We start from the raw sequence: 15,749 nt of genomic DNA on the forward strand, positions 1-15,749 counted from the left end.
TCTAAAACGCGCTTTTGAGGCAATTTCTAGGCCCTTATTGTTGAACACAATCAAGCGCTTTGGAATTTCGAGTACTGCATTCAGATGGTTTGAAAGCTATTTGTCTGACAGAACTCAACGGACTGTTTCTAATGATTCCGTTTCTAGTCCCGTGGAGAATGATCTTGGAGTTCCACAGGGAAGTGTATTAGGGCCCCTTTTGTTTATTATGTATATAAATGACATGCGACGAGTTTTACATTTTTGTGATATTAATCTTTTTGACGATGACACCGTAATATTCATTGCAGCTGAGAATGTAGAAGAAGCCGTTTCACACTTGAACGAAGATTTACGTTCTCTAAGCAGATGGTTGAAGTATAAGCAACTGAAATTGAATATTGATAAAACTAAATTTATGATTTTCTCGCGCACCGTTGTAAATGATGATGTCTCCGTTTTGATTGATGATGAGGTAATTGGTCGCGTTCGGGAGATTAAATATCTTGGCGTGATTATTGATGACAACCTAAAGTTCAACGCTCACATTGACAATGTCATCAAGAAAATTGCCAAAAAGTATGGAATTCTATGCCGTCTGAAAAACGAATTTACGTTTAGTAGAAAAATACAGCTACGCAAGTCAATCATCTCTCCACATTTGGATTTTTGCCCTACTTTTTTAAACTTAGCCAATAACACACAACTATTGAGGTTACAGCAGTGCGTCTTGAACTGCCCTACAGGTCAGACGTGTTTTCGGTTGCTTGTGGACTGGTCTTTGACTGCCTATAGCTTCAAAGTTTGTGTTTTGTCAGTGTGTCTTTTAAAGACTACCTGAAAGTTATTTCCCATCAGTCTTTCTCAAGACTACCTACTTTTGAATTTAACATTTGTTTTAACTTTTTTCGTATCACCTGAAATGGCAGGACGAAAAAAAAAACCACGCATCGCTGCGGGGAGGAAAAGAGAGGCATCTCTTTCTGACACTTCGAGTGTCTGTAGTGACAATCCTTCTGATATTTTGCCTGAGCAAGAAGCTGGTGAAATGGAAGTTATTAATAATGAAACTATACAAAATGTAAAATCTTTAAAAAAGGAGAAAGTTCCACCTATTGTGGTAACTATTTCTTCTGAATTTAATATATTCAAAAAGGAACTTTCAACGTTTGTTTCTGACGTTAAAGTTACCTATCAAATTGGCCGTAGAGGTGAATGCCGCTTATTAGCCGACTCAATAAAGGGTCGTGATCGTCTTGTTCAGTATTTAACTGACAAGATGTACAAATTTTTTACATATGACACCAAGAACGCCAAGCCGTTCAAGGTTGTCTTGAAAGGTCTCACCAACGATCAAACCGTTGATGAGATCAAACTTACTTTAACAGAATTACTTGGCATAGCCCCTACCCAAGTAATTCTAATGAAACAAAAATCACGAGGCGAAAACAGTCAGCGAACTGGAATTTCCCTTGTAAACTATTTGATTCATTTTAACCGCAGTGAGGTTAATAACTTAAATTTTTTTGAAAAAGCACATGCTTTATATAACGTGCGTGTAAAATGGGAAGCTTATAGGAAGTTTGGCGGAGGTGAAAAGCATATCACCCAATGCCGTATTTGCCAACGTTATGGCCATGGTTCAAAGTTCTGTAACATGGACCAAAAATGCCTGATTTGTGGAGACTCTTCTCACAAAAAGGACACATGTCCTGTGAAAGAGAGTAAAAATTTTTGCTGTGCAAATTGTAACGGCAACCATATGTCGAATTTTTATCAATGCCCAGTACGTTTAACAATTGTTAAGGCAAGGCAAGGTAAACAAAAATCAATTTCCCAATTAAAACAAGCTTCGAAACAAAATTCTCCAAGCGTACCAGTGACGCATAGTCTACCTACTCCTTTGCATACCCGTTTAACATATGCACAGGTTAAAGGTAGTTCGAACATTCTGGTAGTTCGAAAACAACCGTTAATATGGGTAAGCAAAACACGCTAGAAAATAATTGTACACCCATTACCCCAGCTAATATTACTACCGAAAATATTTTTTCTAATGCCAACTGCCTGGGGCCTATTACGGCAGGTAAACTTTCTTTTCTACAACAGGCAATGTTCGATCTCATGAACGCCATGTTGCAGGCAAAATCAATGTTTGAAGCCATTCAAATAGGTACCAATTATACAATTAAAATTGTTTCTAATTTAAAATTTAGCAATGATTTTAAATAAACTGATCAAAATTTTGAATTGGAATGCTCGCTCATTGAAGGCCAATGAGAATGAGCTTTTTAATTTTTTAACAGTAAATAATGTGCATTTTGCAATTATTACTGAAACATTTTTGAAACCTAACATGAAATTAAAATATGATCCCAATTACGTGGTTCATAGATATGATAGGATTCAGGGTTCCGGCGGTGGAGTTGCAATTGTTATTCATCGCCGAATCAAACATCGTGCTCTTCCTCATCTTGAGACGAAAGTTATTGAAACTTTGGGAATTGAAGTTCAAACTGAACTTGGGATTTTATTTATTGCCGCAGCATATTTACCATTCCAATGCACACACGAGCACAAAAATTATTTTAAAGGTGATTTACAAAAACTCACAAGAAATCGTTCGAAATTTTTTATAATCGGCGATTTTAACGCTAAACATCGTTCATGGAATAATTCTCAAAGTAATTCCAATGGCAAAATTTTATTCAATGATTGTTCTCCAGGATACTATTCTATTTTGTCTCCGAATAGTACTACATACATTTCTTCTGTAAGAAACCCATCAACAATTGATTTGGTGCTAACAGATCAAAGTCATGTATGTAGTGATTTGATCACACAGGCTGACTTTGATTCTGACCATCTTCCAATAACTTTTTCTTTATCACATGAATCAGTTTTAAACCCTATGAGCTCTGTTTTTAATTATAACAAGGCTAATTGGGAAAGATACAAAACTCATATTGAGAGTAATTTCAATAATGAGCTTGATTTGCGAAACGAAGTGAATATTGATTCCGCTTTGGAAGCATTAAAATGTGCAATTAATGATGCCAGGAATAATTCTGTTCCAAAGGCTCAAGTGAAATTTGATTCACCAATAATTGACGAAAATCTTCAACTTCTGATTCGTTTGAAAAATGTCCGCAGACGTCAAACTATTTATAAAGATTTACAGAAAGAGATTAAACATAGATTTACTCTTCTGAGAAATCAAAATTTTGAGACTAAAGTTGAAAAATTGAAACCATATTCAAAACCATTTTGGAAGCTGTCGAAGATTCTTAAGAAACCTTCAAAGCCTATTCCAGTTTTGAAAGATGGTGAACGTTTTCTTGTATCCAATGAACAAAAGGCTCAAAGACTTGCTCAGCAGTTTGAGAGTGTTCATAATTCAAATTAGAATTTTGTGAGTCCAATTGAAAATGAAGTCACACGTCAATTTGATTTAATTTCTTCCCAAATTTTTTTACCTGCAGAAATAATTGAAACTAACTTGAATGAGATTAAATCAATTATTAAAAATTTCAAAAATATGAAAGCACCTGGTGACGATGGAATCTTTAACATACTGATCTAACATCTCCCTGAGAGCACAATGGAATTTTAAGTAAAAAGTTCCAATTGCTGCTTCAAAATTGCATATTTTCCCAAATTATGGAAAAATGCAAAAATTACTACAATTTTAAAGCCGGATAAGAATCCAGCTGAAGTTTCAAGTTACCGACCAATCATTTTGCTTTCTTCAATAAGTAAACTGTTTGAGAGAATTATTCTTAACCGAGTGATGTCACACATCAACGAAAATTCAATTTTTGCAAATGAACAGTTTGGATTTCGCCAAGGGCATTCCACAACTCATCAATTGCTCAGAGTTACTAATATGATACGAGCTAACAAATCTGAAGGTTATTCCACTGGAGCTGCTCTTTTAGACATAGAAAAAGCCGACATAGAAAGGTCGACAGTGTTTTGCATAAAGGTTTGATTGCGAAATTGCAAACTTTTAATTTTCCAATTTTCCTAATCAAAATTTTGAAAAATTATCTTACTGATCGAACTCTGCAGGTTGTCTATCAGAATTCAAAATCTGATAGATTTCCTGTCAGAGCATGTGTGCCTCAAGGTTCTGTCTTGGGCCCAATCCTGTATAACATATTCACTTCAGATCTTCCTGATTTGCCTCCAGGATGTACAAAGTCATTGTTCTGCGATGATACAAGCATTTCCGTAAAAGGAAAAAGCCTTCGTGTCATATGCAGCCGATTGCAGAAAAGTTTAGATATTTTTTCTTTCTACTTGCAAAAGTGGAAAATCTCTCCCAATGCTTCTAAAACTCAAATGATAATTTCCTCTCATAAGCCTAGGGCTTCTTTCCTCAAGCCAAACAATAATCACGTTGTCAAGATGAATGGGGTTATTTTAAGTTGGTCTGACAAGGTTAAGTACTTGGGACTAATTTACGATAAAAAACTTATTTTCAAAGAGCACATTGAGAGTATACAAGCCAAGTGCATCAAATATACGAGATGTTTATATCCTCACATTAACAGGAATTCTAAACTTTGTTTAAAGAACAAACTTTTGATTTACAAACAAATTTTTAGACCAGCAATGCTTTATGCTGTACCGATCTGGTCAAGTTGCTGTTCAACAAGGAAGAACACGCTCCAAAGGATTCAGAATAAAATTCTGAAAATGATTTTGAAGCGTCCTCCTTGGTTTGGTACACTCGAATTACATAGACTTACTGGTGTTGAACCATTAGAAGCTATGTCAAATAAAATTATTAACAATTTTCGACAAAAATCGTTGCAATCCTCAATTGCTACGATAAGCTCTCTTTATAGCCAATAAGTTAGCATTTAAGTTAGTTGTAAGTTTACTTTCCTTTCTTGACAAGTAGGTTTAAATCCCTACGAATGATAAGTCTCAATTGCGAAAGCAAACAAACCCTAACAATTAAAATTACAAATTACTAACAGTGTTGAGAAGTCACCATTTGTGATTGTACACACATACTCATTATTTACTAATATTTATCATAAATACTTGAGCTACTAACAAATCCCCCTATTAAAAAAAAAATTGAGGTTACAGCGTTTGCAGAATAGAATAATGCGTTTGATTTTAAATTGTGATAGATTAACTTCCTCTGTTTTCATGTTGGACGCTTTGCAATGGCTCTCTGTGAAGCAGCGAATTGTTTATTTGTCTATGGTGTTCATTTTTAAAATAATTAAAGGTTTGCTACCTCAATATTTGAGTGATCGAATTGAAAGAGGAAGAGATTTTCATAGTTATAACACTAGAAACGCGGATGAAATAAGAACACCTTTCTTTCTAACGAGAGCTTCACAAAATTCATTGTTTTATAAAGGTATAAATTTTTTCAATTCGATGCCAAGACATGTTAAACGTGCACCAACACTTGCGGAGTTCAAGAGACAATGTATTTCACACATGAAAGTTTCTATTGTATAGATCGACACTAAGTTCTTCAAAATGATGTAGAGTTTACCTGACGAAGTTTGAACAAACGGATCTCAAATGACGAAGTTTTAACAAACGGATTTATTTTAGATGAACTATTTGTTTTGGTTTCTATTCATATAATGATTGTTTTATTGAAGCTTGTAAATGACGAAGTTTTATACGAACAGATCTGATTGTGTAGTAAAATTTTATTTATATGTCTATATTAAATTGGACTTTTCTAAATTTATAACAACAAAACTACTGTGTTCGTCACGGTGATGATGATGGATTTTTTTTTTCATTTATGTTGTTGTAGCTTTAAAAATTATAGAAAGAGACTACAGAAGCTTGAGCCTCGCGCGCGGTTTTCAGATATAAATAATTTCTTTAAGCAAATTAAAATTGTTATTTGAATGCTTAGAGAAAATTATGAAACAGTTGTGGTTGGTCTGGCTAAAGGTCATGAAAACCCTGTACCAGTTTTGTGTGCTCTATGAATCAAGTATACAGTTTTTGAAGAAGTTTATATCTGGAGGTAAAATCAGTTCGTTTTTTTTTTGTTTTGTATAACTGATTAAAATGTGATCACATTAATTATCTTTAGATAAATCGTCCAGCTCAAACCTTTGTAGGGGTATGTGGCGGGACCATCATCATCATCAACTCTCTATCTGCTTTAGTTTTCAAGAAATATAGAAATATAGAAGGTATACTCACTCTTGATTCTAATTTTGAATTTTCCGCTTTGAGATTATTACGCTCGGTTTCAGATTTTTCTAATTTAATCTTGAGTATTTGCAGCTCGCCTATTGCACTTTTCAATTGTTCCTCCGTGCGATGCACATTTAGTAAAGGCGTTACTCTGACTAACAATCGCCACCAAGGCCATCCACGTACTTTCAAAAAAGCTCGTACATTACGTTGGATGCATCTAACGGCAAGTTCCTATGTCGAGAAAACAAAAATACTAAACTGTAATCAGTTGACATTAGTGAGTAATCTAAAGAAGTAAATCACATTATCATTCGGTTACCTGGATGCGTCGTTGTACAAGCATTTTTCTTGCTAAATGACCTCGACAGAATGCCTGAAGCTGTGTTATTCGACCATATAACAACTCATCTCGCTTCGCTTCTAACTGACTGATTACGCCAGAACGAAACAAAACCTGCAAACAGGAAAATACATATTGAATTTTCTCAGTCGAAAATAGTGAAAGAATTCTTAGTGAGCTATGAATTTCTTAAAAGAAAAATATTCACATCGAACAGCCACCATTAAAATCTCGTAGCAAGTTGATTAGTTTTTGATGTAGAACGTCTTTTTTCACTAATCACTAATGGGGTATTAGACTGGGACACGGTTAGGGGAAAGTAGGTCCATCTTACCCACCCCAGGTGTCCGTCATTCCCAACCATGTCAAAAACACAACAATTTGTAGTCATATTTTTGAAGACCCAAAACACATAAAACGTGGAGGAAAGTCACTAATACCAAAATTAGTTATGACAACAAATGATTTCAAGTTTCAATTTGTATGACTACTGCGATCTGAATAGCAATACCTGGGTAGGTATTAGGGTAAACCTTAGGGTGTCCATCTTTACCTACTTTCCCCTATATGGGAAAGAAAGCGATGATGTTATTTTTCCGCTCCCATGCACTTTCCGTGTTCCTTATGGGTCCTATAACAACTGTCGGTGGAACTATATTTTTGCGCCTGAATTTTAAGGTTTTCATACGATTTTATATGGGAAATGCCACTTTTTCAAAACTTCTTCACTAGAGATGTCCAGTTGGCTCCTAAAAATATATCGATACATGATATTTGCAGGAACACTTCTGAAGACCGTAAGAAGCTACGATGTTTGTAGAAAAAGTTATTTCTCTCAAACTGATTGAATGTCTGACAAACGGCTCACCAGTGGATTTCTCTAGCAATACTGCTGTTGCAAATTCAACCATGTGATAAGAACTGATATCGCGTAAATTTTATCTAGGAGACTTCTCTGAAGATACTATGAGCGAAAATCGCACTTTCAAGCTTAATTCCACGCGAAATTATTTCTCATCGTCAGACATTCAATAATTTTGGGGTGAATAACTATTATACAAGCATCGTAGCGCCAAACGGTCTTCAGAAGAGTTTTTCCAGGAAATTTCCTGCAAATATCATGTATCGATAAATTTTCAGTAGCCAACTGGACATCTCTAGAGAATAAGTTTTGAAAAGTGGATTTTCCCATATAAAATCGTATGGAAACATTGAAAATCGGGCGCAAAAATAAAGTTCCACCGATCGATCTGAAAAGTTACACAGTTGTTATAAAACCCATAAGGAACAGGAAAAGTTCATAGGAGCTAACATTAATTTTTTGCCCCACCCTAGGTAGATTCTAAAATAACCGAAATGACCGTGTAACGGTTCAAGGCTGAAAGTTCCAAATGCTGACAGCTTTTTGACACCTAGAAAGAATTAAATAAGCAATATGTCGTTGGATAGTTAAAATTGTTGAATCTATTAACTTGTTACGCAGTAGAAATTAAATAAGTTTCCTAAGTGAAATATCTCTATACATGTACCATATGATTAAGCCAATTCCAGGGTGGCCACTCATTTTACATTTTCGAGTTCCCGCATTTTTCCCGACTTTTTCCCGCATGATTGCAAGAAATTCCCGATTGTCAAAAACGTTAACTAGGTTATATTCTATCGACGGTTGAACGTCAATTTTTGAACCTTAAATTGGAAGTAATAGCGCATATAACTTCTACGGAATTTACTCGGGACATTCTACACAAACAGTTGATTAGTTACATAAAATGCAACTTTTGCCTTTCCATGGTAGACAGGTTAAATATAATTTTTGCGATTTTCTCAAATTTGCAAATCTTCCATTGAGCAGTCAATAATCGTGTTAGCTATTTTGTGCATTCATTATGTTTGTCTATCTGTCTTCTTAAAATATGAAGCACCGTTTTTATTCAACGCATAACAATCTTCTAGAGGAATAACAACAAACAAAACAACTTTGCGTACAAAATTTTTTTCCGTTGTTCAAATCATCGAAAAAAGTCATGGGAAGTTAAGGGTGAACATAAAACTACTTAACCTAAGAGTAAAAATATTTTTATTGAATTGATTATTTAGGGAACAAAACTTGTGACATGGATTCGCGTTTTTTTTTCTCAAATTGAGGATAATGTTATTCTACGTTCAGGAAAAATACTGCGATTTAACTGTATTTCGTTTATCACGCGTTACATATATTCAAAACTTTTCAGAAGTGAATTCACAACTTGTTTCAGCATTTTGATTTACTAGTCCATCGAAGTTGCGTCTCTCTGGTCATTTGCCAACATCTTCAAATTGTTTGCATCCAGCGCTCAAAATAGTCAAGCTGATAAAAAAATGATATTGGGGACTAACATTCAAAATAAGTGATTTCGAGACTTAAAAAAATAACCTAGAAATCAGAAAAAAGATCTTAGTTATTATTTTTCAAATTAAGTCTTTTACTGCACAAGCATGTCTTGCAGTCCTGTCCGTTGGAAAGGAAACAAATTTATTTTTAATTTCTTTTAAACTTTTCAAGATAAAAAAAATGTTTCCTTAACTTTTCCCAAATTATTTTTATTAGGATTTTTTCTAAGAAATTTTTAGCTTTTATTTCTCCATGATCATCAATGTACAGTTTACATTATGCAGTTTTTAAAAAATATAATAAGATTTTTTAAAAATCAGCTCTTTGAAATGTTAAATTTAGAATATTTTTAATACTCAACTACTGCCAACAACTTTGCCGAAAACATCGCACCAATCAAACAAATCGTTCTGGTTTCGAAAAAAAAAAAGCTTCAGATATTTTAAATTCTTCCGTGTTCAAATAATCAAAGTTGTAACATCTGGCAACTTAGAATTCAAAAAATAAGCTTTTCGAGATATTCAATCGATTTTTTAGATAGAACTACCATCTACAGCTTTGCCGAAAACATCACACCAATCAAGCTAATTTATTGGCTTTTTGAATATTTGAAGTATTTTCGTTTATTGGCCACGGATTTAGCAGCCAACTGTTTAGTGCACGGGGCGATTGCATGGCTAGCGCTACGATCCTGCAGACACTAACAGTCTATCTCGAGCCGAGACACGAACCTACGACGACTGACTAGTTAGGCCAGCATCATACCCTAAGATCAGTTGCAAAACAAAAAGCATGTAACGATTATGCTGTTTTCTAAGAACATTTCGGATTGTATTTACATCAAAAATAGTTTTTTTACAGTCAAATTGTGTAATATACAGAAAAAAAACACGAATTTGAAATATGTACAAAAAATAGTTTTTCAAAAAATTCCAAAATAATGTTTGCACTATTTGGTGGCAAGTTTGTAATGTTTTTTTTTTTTTTTCAATTAACTGCTTCGCATAGCAAGGTCGTCTCAAACGAAATATTTCTCCAAAAAGACTAGTTGAAATAAAAATCTATTTGAAAAACTGGAGAATTAGAACTGTGTGCCACTTATTTTATCCTCAATTTGTTTATTCAAATAACTACTAATAACAAGTAATGTTATGTTAGTAAGATTGTTCAGTGAAACTTATTTTGCATTGCTCTTAGAAAATGAAACATTTTCTATTGTACATATGAGAATTTATGATTGATTCTCTCACTAAAAACGTTTTCTCGATAAACTGGCAACTTCCATTCCCAGACTCCGGACCGGTTTTCGACCCCAGTTTCAATTCGCTTTACCATCTTGAGAAGTACCACAGAGTTCATTCAATATTTATAGATAACACCAGATTTCGACGTTTTATGCTATTCTAAGACATTTGGTGTCAACATTTATTTCATTTGAAAAGCAGGACTGATAAAAGTAGTCAGCTGATCAGCGGGTCAAAAAAAAGTAAGATTATTGACTTTTTGGTTAAAAAATTGACTGCTGAAAAAAAAATGTGACTTTTAAGGGACCAACTTGCAGTCCTGCACTTCCAACTTCTCCATCATTTGTTATTGCATCATAGACAATACTTTGAAAAAATATTGGTAACAAAATCCCGATTAAATAAAAAAATTCCCGACTTTTTCCCGCATTTTTCCCGATGTAATTAAATTCCCGACATTTCCCGTTTTCCCGATTGAGTGGCCACCCTGCAATTCTCTGACGCAGATCATGTTGGCCTTAGGGTGCTATGCCAGGGTGGATGTTTGTTGACACTCTAGAGTGAAAGTGAAAAAAAGCAACCATAAACGTTATTTTTTTTACAATCCTTTCAGAGTTCTCCCTTTCCGCTCTTTGCATGGAAGTTAATTGTCAAAACACCTCATTATATTTCAGGCGATGGAAACAAGACAGCAAAATCAGTTTATTTCTTTTTAATATGCCTATGAAATATTTCACTTTCATGCAATGTTCATATACTCTTTCTTCGTTCTTTCGTTATTCGTTGACGAAGATTTTCAAGTCATCGGTCAGTGTCAGTGAAAAAGTGTTTCGGTGAGGTTAATTTTGGCTGAGTGGAACGAAATAGTGATCGACGACAACATTGGAGGAAAATATTATGCAAAAGAAACTGGCTGCCATTTTGTTCAATTTTTTGGAACACGATTCATTTTTGAGAAGCTATTGAGCCATTCCACAAAATAACGGGCAACCAATTTTATCGACCATTTTTTATTTGACTGAAACTTTGCATAGACGTTTCTATAGGCAAAAGATGCCATTTTGTGCTATTGGTTGAATTTTTTTGGACACGACTAATTTTTGAGAAGTTATTGAAAAATGCTATTTGGAGAAGTTATTGATGATTACAAATTTTTTTCAAGGCCTAAACGGTTTGTTTGATTGGTGTGATGTCTTCGGAAAAGTTGTGGATAGTAATTTTATCATTCCGATAAATATGTACACTCTAAAAAAAATATTTAATTTTTGAAAAAAAGTTAAAAGAGGAATTGAAAATTAATTATCTAAAAAAAGCTCATTTTTTAAAAATCTTTTTTTTATAAAAACTCCAAATGATTACCTAAACAATGCAATCGGTTCAATCGGGAGAAATCCGGGTTATGAGTTTTTGGAATATAAAAACCTGAATTTAATTAGTTTCTTAGACAAGTTAATAAAACATTAGTTGGAATTTGAAATAAGTTTTAATTTTTAATTCTCTTCCTGTTAAACTTTGCTCTTTCTATCCAATTGATTTTTATATTTCACCATGATCGTTGCCTTTAGCAGACCATACAATTACAGTCTGCTTGTTTAGTTAGTTCCGGTTCCACTTTCTAAGATATGAAGGGCCCTAACAATCATCTTGGGGCAGGACCGGCTACCGCCCGCTTTTCACCTGAAGCACCTTGAACCACTTTTGAATCGCTTGGGCCGCACTGTGGTTCCATCATAGGTCATAAATCCAAAAATCAATTTTCATTATTTTGGTATTCCTTCACCTCTCAGCATCCTTCGTGGTCTGAAGCTTACAATAGCATCAATCATGGTATTGTATTACGAAAGAATTGGTAACTGTAGGGCTTGGAAGTGCGCATAGTTTTCACTTTTAAACAGCTGTAAAAAGTATGTATGTATGTATGTATGTGCAACTTCACCCCTTTTCAGTGAATTTAAGTATTCCAAACTGGTTTTTTGAGGTCCAAAAACAAGGAATGTTGAGCCTTTTCTAGTGGTTTCAAGAAAGTTGTATTGTGTTGCCAACTGAGCCAACGGTTAAATAGGTACATTTTGGTATAAACAGATATCACCAATATATTTTCATATGTCAATTCAACAATGTTTTTATGCGCATTACGTATGCGCAATGTATCAAAATGTTCGTTAGGCATCGTTTATATGTCCAAACCACAATTTAGCTGCCGAGACCTGCCGACTGGTTTGTGAGAAGTGAATACAAATCGGTCATTTTTGGGATGTCTTCTTAGTGTTTGATTTGTTTTTGGGTGTTTTCTCCTGTGGTAATATTTTGTAACCCCTTTTCGATGAATACAGTTTGGCGTCAACATATTTCTAGGTTCACTGCTTAGATGTACATTTCCCAAACTGCATATCTTTAGAATTCAAACTGGAAAATCTGGCAGGATTCATGAGAAGATACAAAATGTTTTAAAATCTATACACTCCCTTGAAGCTAGGTGACTATAGCAAGCTCGAATACATTACATTTGCACCCGACTATCAGTTCATTGGAAATAATCTAAGATAACACCACCATGGAGAGAATAGTTCTTTTTCGTTGTCAGCCTAAGAAGAACACAAAAAGACACTTTTTATGACATTTTGTGAATTATATTATTTTGTTTATTTTAGTTTTCTTGATATGTATTGTGCCATATTAAATAATGTTATGAACAAAACATTTCCTTAATTACATATACATATCGAGAAACACATTTCTTTTATGTGTATACACTAATGAAATTTCTGGCAACGAACAATGAAAGTTTGAGAACTTGCATAGTTAAGAGAAAGTTGTAACGACAAAGATGGTAAAATATACCAGTATTTTTAAATGACAGTTGACCATGAACCTATGAAAAATACATCAAAATTAGGGTGGTTTACCGGTGAAACAAAAACCAATACCGAAATACCGGCATTGGAGAGGCGAAAAAACGGTTTTTTCGGTATTTTTCTTTAAATTAAAAAAAAAACACAATATTCATAAATCATTGTAAGGCTAACGAATGCTACCCACACAGGTAGGCGTTACAAATCACATGACGATGAATATAATAAATACATTTAGACAGAAACAACATTGAATATTATTTACCCTTACCTATTTATCAATTTTTGTGGGTCTCCTACGAAAGGCAGAAAATCAAAAGGCAGAATCACGAAAGGCAGAATCACGAAAAGCAGAATTACGAAAGGCAGAATATTTCATAAAGCAGAATAACGAATGGCAGAATCTCAAAGAGCACGAATGGCAGAATCAAAAAATGGTCTATTTTCTTTTTAACAACACACACTCGCGGCCTTTGGCCGACTCTATTGTCCAAGTGTATGCTGTCCTTACTCGCTACCGCTCGTTCGGACTTAACTAAGGGAAAGAAAACCTGTTTGAATAATCCTAGAAAACCAGTAGATCAGTTGTTTGTATGCAAGAGGCCGCCGCTTTCGACGGCGGGTCGGCGGCCGGCTCGGACCGCGGAAACCACGGCGGCTTTGTGCCGCCTCAGTTCCTTGTCCTCGATTATGCGTCTTCGCCGCATGAATTGTTTTATGTTAATCATAACCAACAAGCCGTTGAGACTAGTATAAGTTATACCTAACATCGAAAAATAACTCTCCGCGATGCCGTGAGAGTCTTAAAGACCTGAGTCAAACCAGTTTGCGCGTTTCGGATCTAATAATTAGGCTTGATTTACACCTCCCATAAAAACTGGTCATCAAATAATAAATGTAGAGTAACAGCTTTGGTACCGTGACCAGGATTCGCACTTGGCTATCGTAAGTCAGGTTCTGCTACCAGTGATTCTGCCTTTCGTGCCCTTCGAAATTCTGCTTTTTGAAATATTTTGCCTTTCGTGTACGGTCATAGAGTTCTGCCTTTCATGATTCTGCCTTTCGTGCTTCTGCCTTTCGTGATTCTGCCATACTTTTTGCTTTCATGATTCTGCCTTTCGTGCTTCTGCCTTTCGTGATTCTGCCTTCTGTGGCGAACCCATTTTTGTTATCTTTTTGCTTGTTCTGCATGAATTCAGACGATGTGTTTATGTGTATTAGGGTGGGGAATCGTTATATGGAAAAAACGAAGCTTGATAGCAGAAAGCCAGAACCAAGTTTTTTTTGTTCTATTTGGGGCCCCAAATAATCCTGAATTTATTGGAAGTCGATTGGTTTTGTCTCCGCTTGGCGCATTGCATTTTAAATTTATATGGAGATTTGTATGGAAAACCCAACTTTTTTGCATTTTCCATTCTAAAGAGCTAAAAATGGCCCAAACCACAGCTTTCATGACTTCAAATGATAGGTTTTTTGATGCCTAACAACTTGGCCGAAAACACTTAAGAGCTAGGGTGTGCCAAAAAATACCAGAGCTGTTCAAAGTTGAGTATGTCGAAATTTATGTTGCGAATCTTTTTTTCTGCCAACACTGTCTGTGTACCGGCGTCAGTCAGACAGGTTAAACCTCTGAAACACGTTGTAGATTCTATTTACGCCGAGAAAATTAACCTGAATTTGTTTGCTTGGTCTAGCTGAGTGTATAAACTCGTTACGACAGATTACTTCTGATGGGAATTCTACTGACGCCGGTACATTGGGAATGTTGGCAGAAAACAAGTTTTTCTGCATTTAAATCGACATACTCAGCTTTGAACAGCTATAGCTCTTCTTAGGGATATTCTGGCTCTTCAGTGTCTTCTGCAAAGTTGTTAGGCATCTAAAATACTATACTTTAACTTAATGTTATGTAGTGCATTATAAGTGCATTATTGAGCTCTCTAGAAAGGTAAATGCAAAAAAGTAGGTTTTCCATATGAATTTTCATACAAATTTGAAATGCAATGCGCCAAGCGGAGACAAAATCAATCGACCTCAGGTAAATTTAAGGTTGTTTGGGACCTCAAAAGGAACCAAAAAGCTTGGTTCTGGAAAATCGATCACTTTTCCCCACCCTAATGTGTATCGACAATATGTCAAAAAACTTCATATGAATAAAGCAAAACATTAATTATTTAAGTCGAACAGCTAATCTCTTTCCACACTCATACTCACAGAGGCAACTTGTTTATAGTTTATTGTTTATTTCTTCAGCCTCATCTAACTTCACAGTCTCAATGAGGGGTGATGGGGAAAAGCCTTTGTGTATAAACCTGGAGTTTCCAGATTAACACATCTTTTACACAGTTTTACATAAAATTACTGTAACAGAATTACATAACACAATTACAATCAAATACATAAACAGTTTTGTCGTGTGAATAAAATTGTGCTCCTAACCAGGGCTCTACATTTTCGAAACAAAACAATGAAACTGATATACTCGCGCTGTCATTTCGATTCGAACAGTTTCATTTTCCCTTGATACCTTTCGGATACTATCAACGAATCACTTCTTTCTCTCTTTACCTCTTTCTTCTTTCGGATCATTTCAAATGAAACTAATGACTTTTTCAATCGACGGAGAGAGTGACGGTGGGAGAGACTCTTTCCTTTCCTTCAGCGTCTCAATTGAATCGCGTCGTTTGATGGTAGTTTTCTAATACCGCAGGCCGTAGTTAGAACGGCAATGGCCTACAATAAATACGTTACGCAAGTTCCGATCAACA

General features: G+C 35.0%; 1 protein-coding gene across 5 annotated transcripts in view; it reads right to left on the reverse strand.

Annotated features, from left to right (window-relative positions):
* The window catches only part of LOC129720760 (unconventional myosin-XVIIIa), a 568,639-nt gene extending 562,013 nt beyond the window's left edge, over window positions 1-6,626 (reverse strand). For all 5 annotated transcript variants that reach the window (XR_008727278.1, XM_055672466.1, XM_055672465.1 and 2 more), the window contains exons 1-2: window positions 6,494-6,626; window positions 6,178-6,405 (exon numbers count right to left, since the gene is read on the reverse strand). Coding sequence is in view for 4 of the 5 variants with exons in the window: in XM_055672466.1 (XP_055528441.1) it covers window positions 6,178-6,405; window positions 6,494-6,517 (252 nt within the window). In the remaining variant the exon portion in view is untranslated. The remainder of the gene's footprint in view (window positions 1-6,177; window positions 6,406-6,493) is intronic.
* Window positions 6,627-15,749: the final 9,123 nt, after the last annotated feature.

The sequence above is a fragment of the Wyeomyia smithii genome, chromosome 2 (assembly GCF_029784165.1).
Source record: "Wyeomyia smithii strain HCP4-BCI-WySm-NY-G18 chromosome 2, ASM2978416v1, whole genome shotgun sequence".
In the NCBI taxonomy this organism is placed as follows: Eukaryota; Metazoa; Arthropoda; class Insecta; order Diptera; family Culicidae; genus Wyeomyia; species Wyeomyia smithii.